Source organism: Hylobates moloch, unplaced genomic scaffold (assembly GCF_009828535.3).
Source record: "Hylobates moloch isolate HMO894 unplaced genomic scaffold, HMol_V3 SCAFFOLD_18, whole genome shotgun sequence".
Taxonomy (NCBI): Eukaryota; Metazoa; Chordata; class Mammalia; order Primates; family Hylobatidae; genus Hylobates; species Hylobates moloch.
In genome coordinates, this window is record NW_026652293.1 from 11331331 (window position 1) to 11345986 (window position 14656).

A 14656-nucleotide genomic window follows, 5' to 3' on the forward strand; every position below is an offset into this window, starting at 1 on the left:
GCCCAGGCTCAAACTTTCCTGCAAGGGTCAACTGCTACCATTATCACATTCAGCTCACTAGCTCTTGCCTCAAATAAATGTTCAAATGCTTAGATTCCTGGACACTGCTTGGTGAGGGGAGAAAAGGCATAAGAAGGTACCTGTGTATGGCTGCCACTTACTATGTCACCACAATGGAGATTTTCCCTTAGGGCTGCAGAAAATAATGTATAACATTATAAATACTTGGTAAAGAGACCAGAGGCAGGACAAGTGAGCTTAAATTTAAAAATTAAGTCTCCTAAACTTGAGATATGGAATCCCTATAGCATGTAGGGTTTAAAAATTAAATAAAACAACCTAAAATCTAAAATGGTATTAATATTTAGCATTTTAGGGTGGATCTTATTTCCAAATGTATTAGCTCTGGAGAAGCTAGGAATGGATCTTAAAGAAAGTCAAAAAAGCATTTCACTGGTAATGACATAAATAATTGTCATATATATCTCTAAATTGTTTTGTAGTTTGCAAAGCACTTTCACATAGTCTGTCTCATTTGATCCTCACAATAGCTCCACGAGATAGATTTGGGAAAATCTAGGTTACTCATAAATTATTTCTAATCCTCATATACATGCAAACAAGGTAAGCCTTATCCCTTTTTTACATATGAGGAAAGAGTCAGAAACAGAACTTGATTTATTTAACCAAAATCACACATATAAGAGGCTGACCTGGACTATTCTTTTTTTTTTTTTTTTAAGAGGTGGGGATCTCACTATATTGCCCAGGCTGGTCTTGAGCTCCTGGCATCAAGTGATCCTCCTGCCTCAGCCTCTCAAGTAGCTGGGATTACAGGTGTCAGCCACCATGCCCCATTTGAACTGGAACTCTTAAATCAATCCTGTGCATTTCCCACTAAGTCTAGCCATTCACAGTTATCTAGGGGTAGCCTCATCTCTCAGGCAGAAACATATCATCACTATTATTTCAAAGAGACATATTCTGAAAAAAAAATTACATACAGGTGCCACACGACACTGAAAGCAGTTTGTTTGTAAGGCATATTCAGCCTGGTGAAGCCTCTTGTCATTTTGCTATCTAAGGATTAGGGCCAAAGCACTAAAAGAATCGCCTTTTTTCTTTCTATTCCAGAATTGTTCAGAGTCCCACAGCATAATCCTAATTCTATAAGCAATCCAGAGAGCTCCAGAATGGTAATATAGTAGAAAATGTACCCACGGCTACATGTTTCACTCTCTTCTTGTTCAATATTCATACTTAGGAAGAGAGAGCTTATTTCTATCAGTAGAGAAAAAACTTGGTAGTGGCAGCATGGCCACAGACTTTTAGATAACTCATCACTTTAGAACAAAAATGGAGAAAGATTGGAGTCGCTTGTGGAACCTCTTTTCTAGAGTACTTTTTGAATTGACAACTGCCAGTCTTTAGCTTGGACACAGGGGAACAAATCAAATGACTTTTAAAAACCATAACTCAGAGTTTAAATTCTTGGTTTAAATTTTGAACATTCCAAAGATGATGCCAAATTAATCTGCTGACAGCTTCACATTAGTAGGTATAACTACCTAGCTTATAAAGACCCCAAGGGACTGAAGAAGGTCCATAAGTGTGGTATATATGACTCAGCCAGTACTCACTGTATCTTGACCAAGCAAAGCAGAGTCATATGTAATGTGAGCTATTTGGGAAAGACAATTTTAGCTTATTGTGGAGAAAAACTATTTTTAACCATTTCTACAAAGAAAAGAAAGAGCACCATTAAAAAAGAGGTAAAATTCAGGGTTGGGTGAGAGAGAAAAAGCTAAAGGAAAAACAAAAGAATCAAAGGCAGACACTATTAGACTCTAATATTAGCAATGGGAATTGTTTACATTTTGTTGCTAAGGAAAACTTGGAGCTTTGGAAAATGAACCCAACCACTACCCTATTGTGACAGCTGCTGCCTGGCCCTGGTATTTCTGCAGAGCTATCTGCCAACAGCTTGCCACTTGCCATTTCTATCCTGTCAAATCAGTCCCTTTATAATCAGATGACCTTGTTGGTTTCTATAGTTCTCACAAGCAATCCAAAGACTGAATGGCAGTTATCAGAAAGCCCTAAAGATAGAGACTGTTGCATTCTGAGCTGTGGACTGGCCCCTGAATCAAAACCTTTATTCTGAATGCATAATACTTAAATTCAATAGAAGAAATGGTCAGTGAATTCAATGAGGAGGAAAAGAAGGCCTAGATGATGGTCTCTACTGTGCCTCTGACTCAGAGTGTCATATTAAGCAAATGACTCTATGCTCTTAGGGCCTCAGCATTCCCATTTCTAAAATAGGGAGCATATGTTCTATTCCTTTCCATCTTATAAAGAGAATACATTTAAGCACACTTGAGCTTTTCAGGGGGGAAAAAAAGGAACTTCACAAATCCAAGATTATGCCCTTCTCAAAAAGGAATAAACTGTTTTAGAAGTTCTGTACTATGTATGCAAAACCATAAATAATCTAGAATCCTGCAAACCTTGAATCTCTATTATATTTACTCTTCAACAATCACGGCCTTCTTCACAGACTTACATTATAAGAAAGACTGTTGTCCCTATAATTAATATTCCTTCATGCCCTCCTGCTCTCTCTGCCCCATAATAACAGTAATCCTTTATCACTCTGGAACTTTGGAAAATACAGAAAAAATAAAAATAAAAGGTAGCCATAATACACCCCAAAATCCAATATTAACATTTCCATGTTTATTACTATTTGGCATCATAATGTATTCTTTTATATCTAGCTTTGTTCATTTAGCAACATATCTGTAGTTAAACTGAGTAAAGAACTGTTAGCACAAGGGTGTAAAGCTGAGACTGATCATTGGCCAACTGGTATGCACATACCCACTTATCCCCTCTTAAGATAAAACATTCTCAGAAAAGGAGAGCCAGCTGTGCAATTTAATGGTAAAACCCACTCCCCAACTGAAGTGCTTTAATTACACTGCAAATGGAGATTATTTCTGAGAGAGAACCTTCCACTGCTTTGGTCTTGCTGTGGTCAGTTTTAAAGCCCCATTTATCCCAATGCTCACTAATTGTTTGAAATTGGACCTGTGAACACAGGCTTCAGGCTTTTATCAAGGTTTCCCAGTAGGAGTCAAAATGCTTCCACAATGAGCTGATTACAGAGAAAGCTGCAGCTTCAAGAGTAGAATTAGCATCCAGCATGCTCTTTCAGAAGGAAAATTTAGCTGTTTTCAAAACATCTGATTTTTTTTCTCTCAGTTTATGCTTGTCTAGCCAGAGAAACTAAATGGCTTTAATTCTGTAAAGGCTTAAATGATATGTTTTATTTGATCAAGTCATTCCCCTGCTGGAAATCCTTCAATTGTATTCCATAGCTTTGAGACTAGAAATTCAAATTTCTTAGCATACTACAGACAAAAATCTACATGATTTGGTTCCTGCCTACCTCTCTAGCTTGACAATTTCCAAAGTTTCTCCAGTGGAATACCAGTCTTGGGTTTCTTTGAAAAACAAAACAAAACTACTAGGTGGACTCAGAAATTTGGAAAATGCTGCAAATTCCCTAACCACTCCCATGTCCCACTCTCCCCACTCTCCAGAGAGGAATGACCCTAAGAAGGCTTTTGAGTGATCCTGTTTAATTTTGTTTAATCCATTGTTCCCAAATTCATTTAGCCACAGCATGCTTTTTTTTTTCCTTCATCTAAATCTGTTTCCACAAAAGACACTTTTCAGAAATGCTAGCCTGGCCTCACCTTCCCCCAGCTTCAGGCATTCTGAACTTGTTTGTTTCTTGAATTTCTCATGTTTCCTCTCAAATACCATCCTCCTATTACTACTTATAGTTAAAGTTGCCTTTCAAAATTCAACTCCAGTTACCTCCTCTGGTAGGCCTTCCTTGTCACCCTATTCAATCTAATTTAGATTCCCCTCCTCTATGCTCTCATAGCAATCTATACACATCTTTACCACAGCACTTAACAATTGTACAATAATATTTGATGTACTTATTTGACTTCCCATAATAGTTATATCCTCAAAGGGTAGAAAAAATGTTTTCTTTCTTTTTTTTTTTTTTTTTTTTTTTTTAGACAGAGTCTTACTTACTCCGTCTCTCAGGCTGGAGTGCAATGGCGCAATCTCAGCTCACTGCAACCTCTGCGTCCAGGTTCAAGTGATTCTCCTGCCTCGGCCTCCTTAGTAGCTGGGATTACAGGCACGTGCCACCACACCCAGCTAATTTTTTGTATTTTTTTAGTAGAGATGGCGTGTCGCCATGTTGGTCAGGCTGGTCTTGAACTCCAGACCTCAAGTAGTCCGCCCGCCTCGGCCTCCTAAAGTGCTGGGATTACAGGTGTGAGCTATTGCGCCCGGCCAAAAAAATGTTTTCTTTGGTCTTGTATCCTTAATGTCCCTGTGCCTGGCACATGGCAGTCTCTCAATAAATGGTTGTTAGGTGCTTTATATATGTGGGTTCCCATTTAAACAAGATTCTATATAGATAATACTATTTTGCAAAATCTTATACTTTAAAAACCATTCCTGATTCATTTACCAAACTGTTCCTATACGTGTGTCTATCTTCAATACAGCTGGTCAACTGTAATTCTTGTTACCTATTCCAATAATAGTTTGAGGTTTCTTTCTGCATTTAAAACTTTTATTACATGTTAGTCTGCATCTATGAGTTTGTCATAGAACTCTCCCTCATGGGGACCTTCAGTGTTTATGTTTTATGTGAATTCATCTTTGGTTGAAACTGTTTTTACAGTTTACAGTCTTTTACTCTGGATTGCAGATGTGTTCCTTCAAGGTGGTTTTGAGTTTACTTGTGCCAGGGCCCCAGAGTTTCAAGAGTATAGACACAGTTTCTGTATTAAATCCTTGACTTTTGGGATTTCTAAACCAAATGACTAGTGAAAATTTCTCACAAATGAGTTGTCTGCCCTACCCTGACCCTTGTATAGATTTCCTTCCTTGCCACTTCTTTGAGCTATGGGCTAAGTACCCTTTTCATGAACCCTTTGAGATTTCTTTTTTTTTTTTTTTTGAGACGGAGTCTCGCTCTGTCGCCCAGGCTGAAGTGCAGTGGCGCAATCTCGGCTCACTGCAAGCTCCGCCTCCCGGGTTGACGCCATTCTCCTGCCTCAGCCTCCGAGTAGCTGGGACTACAGGCGCCCGCCACCACGCCCGGCTAATTTTTTGTATTTTTAGTAGAGACGGGGTTTCACTGTAGTCTCGATCTCCTGACCTTGTGATCCGCCCGCCTCGGCCTCCCAAAGTGCTGGGATTACAAGCGTGAGCCACCGCGCCCGGCCCCCTTTGAGATTTCTAGCTTGATATAGTTCCTTAGTTACAACTCGCAGCCTTAGTAGGTCCACAGCCATGCTTTCTACACACACGGCATTAAAATCTGAGGGTCCAGACCTTATGGTCTACATATAGGTCTGACACCAACTCTGGGTCACTCAAACTACTCTGGCTTTTGAGTACTCTTCACTTTTGTCATCTGAGAATTCCCTATTATTCTTCTGAATTCAACTATGAATTTCTGTTTATAATGGGCAAGGGAGCCTTATAAGTTCCATCTACCATGTTGGAATTATCCTCTTAAACATATTTTGAAACCATTCACATTTCTTTCTTTCTTTCCTTTTTTTTTTTTTTTTTGAGACGAATTCTTGCTCTGTCACCCAGGCTGGAGTGCACTGGTATGATCTCGGCTCACTGCAACCTCCACTTCCCAGGCTCAAGCGATTCTACTGCCTCAGCCTCCCAAGTAGCTGGGATTACAGGCATGTGTCACCACTCCTGGCTAATTTTTGTATTTTTAGTAGAGACGGGATTTCACTGTGTTGGCCAGGCTGGTCTAGAACTCCTGACCTCAAGTGATCCACCCCCCTCAGCCTCCCAAAGTGCTGGGATTACAGATGTGAGTCACCGTGTCTGGCCAAGATCATTCACTTTTCTCTGCCTCTTCTACCATTATCTCAGTGCAAGCCACGGTTCTCTCTCATGAGCCTTTCTTCTGCAGTGGTCTCCTTCCTGGTCATCTCACATCCATTCTTGTCTATTTTTCCTCATCCAATTCATATGTAAAACTGCAGCCAGAGTTTATAAGTCAGAACTTTAAAAACTATAGGTCAGGTCATGGTACTTTTTGCTTAAAATCTTCTAGTGGAGTATGACCCAGAAATTCTACTCCTAGGTATATAATCAAGAGAAATGAAACCAGATGTCCACACGAAAACTTCTACACAAATGCTTGTGGTAACATTATTCATAACAACTAAAAGGTGGAAACAACTCTAGTGTCCACTGACTTACCAATGGACAAACAAAATGTGGCATTATCTATATGATGGAATATTATTCACCCATGTAAAGGAGTAAAGTACTGATACATGCTATCATATGGATGAACCTTGAAAACATTATATTAAGTAAAAGAAGTCAGTCACAAAAGACTGTATTTTTATTCCATTTATATAAAATGTCCAAAATAAGCAAATCTATAGACAAAAAGTAGATCAGTGGTTGCTTAGGCCTAGGGGGAATGAGGAAATTGTGGGGGATAGCTACAGGATACAGGATTTCTCTCTAAGATGATGAAAATGTTCTGTAATTTACTGTGATGATGGTTCCACATATCTGTGAATATACTAAAAACCACTGCATTGTACACCTTAAATGAGTGAATTGTATGGTATGTGAATTCTCTCTCTCTCTCTCTCTCTCCATATATATATATATATATTGCTCCTACCCACTCCTCAAGCTTCATCCTAGACCTCTCTCCCTCATTCTCTACACTTAGTCACAATGCCTTCTCTCAGTTTCTCCAAAATATCAAGTACCTTTCCACCTTAGTGTCTTTTCAATGGCCAGACCTTTTGTTTGGAATGCTCATTCCCTTCTCTTCACTTAGCTATTACTTAACCAGCAGATCTCAAGTTGAGCAGTATCACACCCTCATGACAGCCTTCTTTCATCCTCCAGAAGGGAAATCTTTTTTTTTTTTTTTTTCTTAGAGACAGGGTTGTGCTCTGTGGTCGAGGCTAGAGTACAATGGTGTTATAGTTCATGGTAGCCTCAAACTTCCGGGGCTCAAGAGCTCTTCCCGTCTCAGGCTCTCAAGCAGCTAGGAGCGTGTGCCACCACCCAGTTAATTTTATTTTTTTAGGCATGGGGTCTTGCTATGTTGCCCAGGCTGGTCTTGAGCTCCTGGTCTTAAGTGATCCTCCCAACTTGGCCTCCCAAAGTGCCAAGATTACAGGTGTGAGCTACCATACCTGGCCAAGAAAGGAAGTCTTCTGTCGGCAGATTTTCGGTACGACACTGTTATAACAACTCATACTACTTCTTTATAATATATTACACAAATGTAATTATTTACATTTTTCTTTTTCACTAGCATATTTGTTTCACAAGGGCTCACATCATATTTGTCTGGTTCACTGATGTATCACCTGGGCTTCTCATAGCACCTGGCAACAGGTACTTTAAAATATTCAGTAAGTATTTTGAAGATGAATGAATGCTAGAACATATCCAGTAAATGAGTCCAAATAGTCTACATCTAACATCTCCCTACTTACTTATCTTGTGCCATTCCTAAAATGCACTTATTTTGACCTGTACTTCATGTACCACATTCAACTCATAATTCACTAATATTTTGATTTAACCCTTTGATTCATATATCCGGTCTCTGTTACAGGTACTATCTTATTGATTGTAGGTTACAACATTTCCAGAAGGCAGTAAAACTAAGTTTCTCCAAATAACAGTTCATGCAACAAGGTATTTAATAATGCAGTTTTATAAACAACTTGATTTCCCCCATCCTTTCTGGGATCATGCTCTTAATGACAAATTTAACTCATTTTACTTCTTTCAGCTCAGAAAGATTTTTTTAAAGAGAGTTTTTGTCAGCTAATGAAAAGATTACTTTTGCATTTAGTTTCTAGGTGAAACTAATAGTATCTAAATTACATTTGAGCTATTAAGTATAGAAGCATTTAGTATTCAAGATTGATTTGTTACTATTTCCTTGGCTGGAGACCAATTTTAAAAAGACAGTTATTGGCTCTGAAACCTGTTAGCCCAGAAATTAGTTTCCTTCCATTTTATGTAAAGAAATGAAAAAAAAAAAAGAAAAAAGAAAGGAAGGAAAAGAAAAGAAGAAGAAAAACACCATTTTCCAACTCAACATCTCCCTTAACTTCTTTCTCAAAATGTCTTTATAAAAAAAAAAAGTGTCTTTATAACAGACACATTAGAGCTGTCCTTATAATAAGCAAACATAAAAAGTTCAATTTGTATTGTATCTTGCATCTTGTTTAATTTGTATTGTATCTTTTATACTTACTACACATACATACATACTCACATGGGACCTGATGGCTTCACTGCTGAATTTTACCAAACACTTAAAGAAGAATTAATACCAATCTTACTCAAACTATTCTGAAAAACAGAAAAGGAAGGAATACTTCCAAACTTATCTGATGAGGCCAACATTACCTTGATACAAAATCAGACAAAGGCAGATCAAAAAAAGAAAACTACAGGCCAATACTAGCAAACCAAGTTCAACAACACATTAAATAAAGATAATTCATCATGACCAAGTGGGATTTATCCCAGGGATGCAAGGATGGTTCAAAGATACACAAGTCAATCAATGTGATATATCATACCGACAGAATGAAAGATAAAAACACTATGATCATTTCAATTGATGCTGAAACAGCATTTGATAAAATTCAACATTCTTTCATGATAAAAACCCTCAAAAAACTGGATATAGAAGGAACATACTTCAACACACTAAAAGCCATATATGACAAGCCCACAGCTATTATCATACTGAATGGGGAAAAACTGAAAGCCTTTCCTCTAAGATCTGAAACAAGACAAGGATGTCCACTTTCAACCACTGTTATTCAATATAGTACTGGAAGTCCTACCTAGAGCAATCGGACAAGAGAAAGCAATAGGCCAGGCACAGTGGCTCACGCCTGTAATCCTAGCATTTCGGAAGGCAGAGGTGGTAAAATGGCTTGAACCCAGGAGTTTGCGACCAGCTTGGGCAACACAGTGAGACCCCATCTCTATTAAAAAAAAAAAAAAAGAGAGAGAGAGAGAAAGCAATACATGACATACAAATTGGAAAGGAAGAAGTATGCAGATAGATAATCTTATCTTTGGAAAAACCTAAAGACTCCACCAAAAAAACTATTAGAACTGAAAAATTCAATAAAGTTGCAGAATTCAAAATCAACATACAAAAGTCAGTAGCATTTTTATTTGCCAACAGTGAACAATCTGAAAAAGAAATCAAGAAAATAAACCCATTTACAGTAGTTACAAATAAAATAAAATACCTAGGAATTAATCAAATAACTAAAAGATCTTTACAATGAAAACTATAAAACACTGGTATAAGAAATTAAACAGCACACAAATAAAGGAAAGATATTCCATATTCATGGACTGGAAGAATCAATATTGTTAAAACGTCCATACTACCCAAAGCAATCTACAGATTCAGTGCAATCCCTATCAAAATACCAATGCTATTCTTCACAGAAATAGAAAAAATAATCCTAAAATTCATATGGAACTACAAAAGACCCAGAATAGCAAAGCCACCCTAAGCAAAAAGAGCAAAACTGGAATAACATTACCTGACTTCAAATTATACCACAAAGCTATTATAACCAAAACAGCATAGTACTGACATAAAAACAGACACACAGATCAATGGAACAGAGTAGAGAACTCGGAAATAAACCCATACATCTACAGTGAACTCATTTTTGACAAAGGTGCCAAGAACACACATTGGAGAAAAGACAATCTCTTAATACATACAAATATAAAAGCTCCTTCCTTTGGATATTCAAAATAATATGAAGTCAAACTTAAATCTAAATTTTGATAAGATTTCACCTGGTCTAATCTTAACAAGGGATAATTATAGCCTTAGTCTTTAAGTACATTTGAAACTCCCAAATGCAGTACATTCTATTTTTAATACTTCCTTAAGTAGGAGAAAATGACCCATTCTTGCTCAGTCACATTTTCCAATGTTTCTCTTAATGCTGGCAATCAAAAAGTTTTTCTTAGCTTCTACCTTAAATCTCTTCTATGTCAATTCACAATGTTCTCTCATAACTTCTCTCTAAAGAAATTACAGAATAACTAGTCACCATTCTTCTACCATATCTTCACATATTATTCATTTATTTTTCTGGTATTCTTCTCAAATTAATCAAAAGTTTATATCCTAGTTCTATTTCTTTGAGCCTTATGCCATACCGTTCCCTTTCTTTGCTACCAGAGAAGTCAACGTAGACTATCCACAACAAAACAAAAGATCCTTCTCTGTGCTTCACAGGTTCTCCATTACGAAATGGTGAAATAATGCCTAACGACTGCCTCTATCACAAGACAAACAGAAAAAAGATATGCTTAAATCCATAACGACGGCCGGGCGCGGTTGCTCATGCCTGTAATCCCAGCACTTTGGGAGGCTGAGGCGGGCGGATCACGAGGTCAGGAGATGGAGCCCATCCTGGCTAACACGGTGAAACCCCATCTCTACTAAAAATATAAAAAATTAGCCGGGCATGGAGGCAGGTGCCTGTAGTCCCAGCTACTCGGGAGGCTGAGGCAGGAGAATGGCGTGAACCCGGGAAGCGGAGCTTGCAGTGAGCCGAGATCGTGCCACGACACTCCAGCCTGGGCCACAGAGCAAGACTCCGTCTCAAAAAAAAAAAAAAAAAATTCCATAACGGCATAAGTGTCTATGCTAAATAATCATAAATAATTGAGTCACCAAAAACTGCTCAGAGGCAAAATACAGAACAGTAACATAAAGATATATTTTCAGGCTGGGCAGTGGCTCAGGCCTGTGATCCCAGCACTTTGAGAGGCCAAGCTGGATAGATCATGAAGTCAGGAGATTGAGACCATCCTGGCTAACATGGTGAAACTCCATCTCTAAAATGCTAAAAATACAAAAAAATACAAAAAAATTAGCCGGGCGTGGTGACACACGCCTGCAGTCCCAGCTACTCGGGAGGCTGAGGCAGGAGAATCGCTTGAACCTGGAAGGAGGAGGTTGCAGTGAGCCGAGATGGCGCCACTGCACTCCAGCCTGGGCGACAGAGCGAGGCTCTGTCTCAAAAAAAAAAAAAAAAGATATATTTTCATAAATGTATTTGAAATTGGGAAAAACACTTTACGCCCATTCCTTTATCTTCTACCTCAAAGAAGAGCCCCACAAATGAAATCAGTAACTCAACTTACCTCCTCTTCTCCCTGGCTTCCACCGAGGAATCTGTTCCAGTAATGGAGAGCACAGGAGTAGCTGTAACCCCATTGGCAGTGCTAGGCAGAGGGCGATTGGTGATCACACAGAGCGGGGTGCTAGAAGAGACACTGTCTGCTGTTTTCTCTGCTGTCGAGTTGGCCTGGGATTTGTGAGGAGTTCTGAAATTTAAAAAGATACAAGCAGAAAGGAAATGGTTAGGCATGCTATACAACAAAGCACTGGCACAGAGACAGAAGGATTAAAGAGTGGTTCATCTAGGAAATCTTGCTCTGATTTTGTTTGTTGGTTTCTTAATTTTGAGCTCTTACAGCTTGGAATAGTATAATTACACGTTTAGTCTGACATCCTTTGCCTGAGGAGTTACATTTTATGAGACCTGTATGTGTATGTATGTGCCTGAGATTTTAACAAAAATCATTAGCTATGGCACAAGGCAAGATAGTGACATATGCAAGAGTGTTTTAAATGACTCCCCAGTAGCACCTGGTCTCCACACATGCACACGGAGACAGGGCCTCTCTACACAAGGAAAAGACATTAAAGTCACTTACAATATTAGTCTCCACCTGTTCCTTAATTCTTGGCAGTGGGAGTCTTTGTGGTAGTCCTCAGCCTAGATTTGATGACCATCTTCCTAGATTATCCAGAGACAACTGATACTCTACAGTCTCAGTATGCTTAGTTCTCCCTCGCCTAGTTCAGCAACTGCTCTCTTTCCATTTAACCAAATGCCTAATTGTCTATATTCACAACTGCAAAAGTGAGAAATTGAAACAAAAACCAAACCGGATTCTATAAGTATCCTTAACCACAGACTTTTCAACAGCAAGCTGTATAATTAAACTCATTTACATGAAAACAAGATCTTTGTTTCTTAACAAAGAGTTGGGAGCAACCATTGGCTCTCCACCCAAAAAGCTATCATTTGTGATGTAACAGCTGTTGCTGGGGTAACAGAGGTCCAAAACTAATACAGAGATGGAGAAAGCAATGAAAAGCACAAATATTAAAAATCTATTTTTTTCACCTACTCACAATTATTAGCAGAAATGTTGACGGGTAGCTCTAAGCTTACTTCCAAATAATCACATTACAAGCTTGAAAAAAAAATAAAAATATAAAAATCTAAATATGGTACCTAGATACAAATATAAAAGCAGAATATTTTAAAAGATAGATGTAATATCTAAAAAACACATGCTACTTCTCCAGAAGCAATTAATGACTAAGAAAAAGGTGAAATTTTATAGTCTTTTTTAATAAAAAGAGACAAAAAATTCCTCAGACTTACAAGATACAAATCTATAGGAAGTACTAATAAAATTAGCTAGACACACAGCTATAAAAAGTTACACTTAACCAAACCTTACCTGAAGTTCTTTTTAGGTTAATAACATGTTTCGGTCTCACTGTAATTTCTTATGCTATTGAAATGCCAAGGATTTTATTTTACTAAATTACATAATAGGACTTTTACTATTATTTTGAAATGCAGTGTAATTTTACAAGTAGATTGTTAGAATAAGAACAGCCCTAGAGCAGAGATCAGAGGATATGCAATGGAGTAGAATAAATATGGGCTTTGGAAACACAACATTTGCTTAAATGTAGACTCTCTGATCTCTTCTTCATTGATAAAATAGAGATAGTGGCACCTTAAAATACAGGGTTCTTCTAATGATTAAATAAAATAATGTCTGCAGGACACCTAAAATAGTACCCAGAATAAAATATAAACTCAGCAGAAACAAACAGTGGCAAAATAGATAAGAGCTTTGAAATGTACAAATCTGAGTTCAAATCCTGTCTCAGTTCCTCACTAGCCGTGTGACCTTGGGCAGATGATTAACCTTTTGGTCTGAGTTTCCTCATCTATAAAATAATACTTCATATAATAGGGGGCTCATTATAAGAGAATAGATAATATATGTATGCATGAGACAGCTAGTTGTCTAACCCATATCCATTGTCCCTTTCTTCTTTATGAATTGAATCCCTATATCATTGAGGGCAGCAATATACCTAGTTAAAAGTCCACACTTCTCAAAGTCTCCTGGCCACTAGAGGTATCCAATGAGATATATGCAGACAACTAGTACTTCTGGGAAAATTCTCAGTTCAGAAGCATTCTTTCTTTGTCTGCTTCCTTCTTTCCTCTTCCTTCTTCCCTAGAGTACAGCCATGATAGCTAGAGCTCCTGCAGTTATTCTGGACCATGAGGCAACCCATGGAAATGGCAGCCATGATGCAAGAACTGTGGAGCAGAAAGAACCTGGATCCTTTAATGACTGTGGAGCTACTAAGCCAGATCTGCATATTTCTGGACTTTCTTAAGTGCAAGAAAAAAAAAAAAACCTTTATCTTATTTAAGTCACTACTATTTAGACTTATCATTACATAGGAGCAAACTAAATCCCAATATAATACCTAACCAAATGCCTGTCACATAATGGGGTCCAACAAATGGCAGCTGTAATTATTTTCCCTCAGTTGCAGCTCTTAATAGTTATAGTAATAGCAATATAGTATTATTATATAATATATAATATTATATATGTAAAATATAGTAATACGGCCGGGTGCAGTGGCTCTTGCCTGTAATCCTAGCACTTTGGGAGGCTGAGGTGGGCAGATCATGAAGTCAGGAGATAGAGATCATCCTCATCCTGGATAACACAGTGAAACCCCGTCTCTACTAAAAATACAAAAAATTAGCCAGGTATGGTGGCACGTGCCTGTAGTCCCAGCTACTCAGAAGGCTGAGGCAGGAGAATTGCTCGAGCCCGGGAGGTGAAGGTTGCAGTCAGCCAAGATGGCACCACTGCACTCCAGCCTGGGTGACAGAGCGAGACTCCATCTCAAAAAAAAAAAAAAAAAAAAAAATATATATATATATATATATATAGTAATATAATACAGTAATAATAACCTCTCTATGTTTGTTTCTTCATCTATGGTGATAATAGTTAACATGTCTATGCAACTGGATTATTATAAGGACCTAATACATTTACCCATAATTAAACAGTATTATTAATAATAATCCATCATAAACCCTTCCCTCCTGGCTGAATTAATGATCACCGCTTATTTTAGGGAAAGAAATCTAGTAAACTGACAAATACCAATCAAGCACCATCACTGGTGTTCCTGCAACAACACTATCATTAAGATTTTTTCATTTTCTTTATCAGTTGTAGACACAGACCCAAAAAAAGGAGACCCTTTGCCACCACACATAAAGGATTAAAAGCCACAATTAAAACTACAGCTAAAGTCCTAATGTACTTTCACAATAGCATT

At 37.9% G+C, this 14656-nt stretch overlaps 1 protein-coding gene across 17 annotated transcripts in view; it reads right to left on the reverse strand.

The window, feature by feature from the left end:
* Nucleotides 1-14656, reverse strand: part of PPP1R12B (protein phosphatase 1 regulatory subunit 12B) — a 257353-nt gene that overhangs the window by 145018 nt on the left and 97679 nt on the right. For all 17 annotated transcript variants that reach the window (XR_009210862.1, XR_009210864.1, XR_009210861.1 and 14 more), the window contains one exon: nucleotides 11329-11511. Coding sequence is in view for 7 of the 17 variants with exons in the window: in XM_032136943.2 (XP_031992834.1) it covers nucleotides 11329-11511 (183 nt within the window). In the remaining 10 variants the exon portion in view is untranslated. The remainder of the gene's footprint in view (nucleotides 1-11328; nucleotides 11512-14656) is intronic.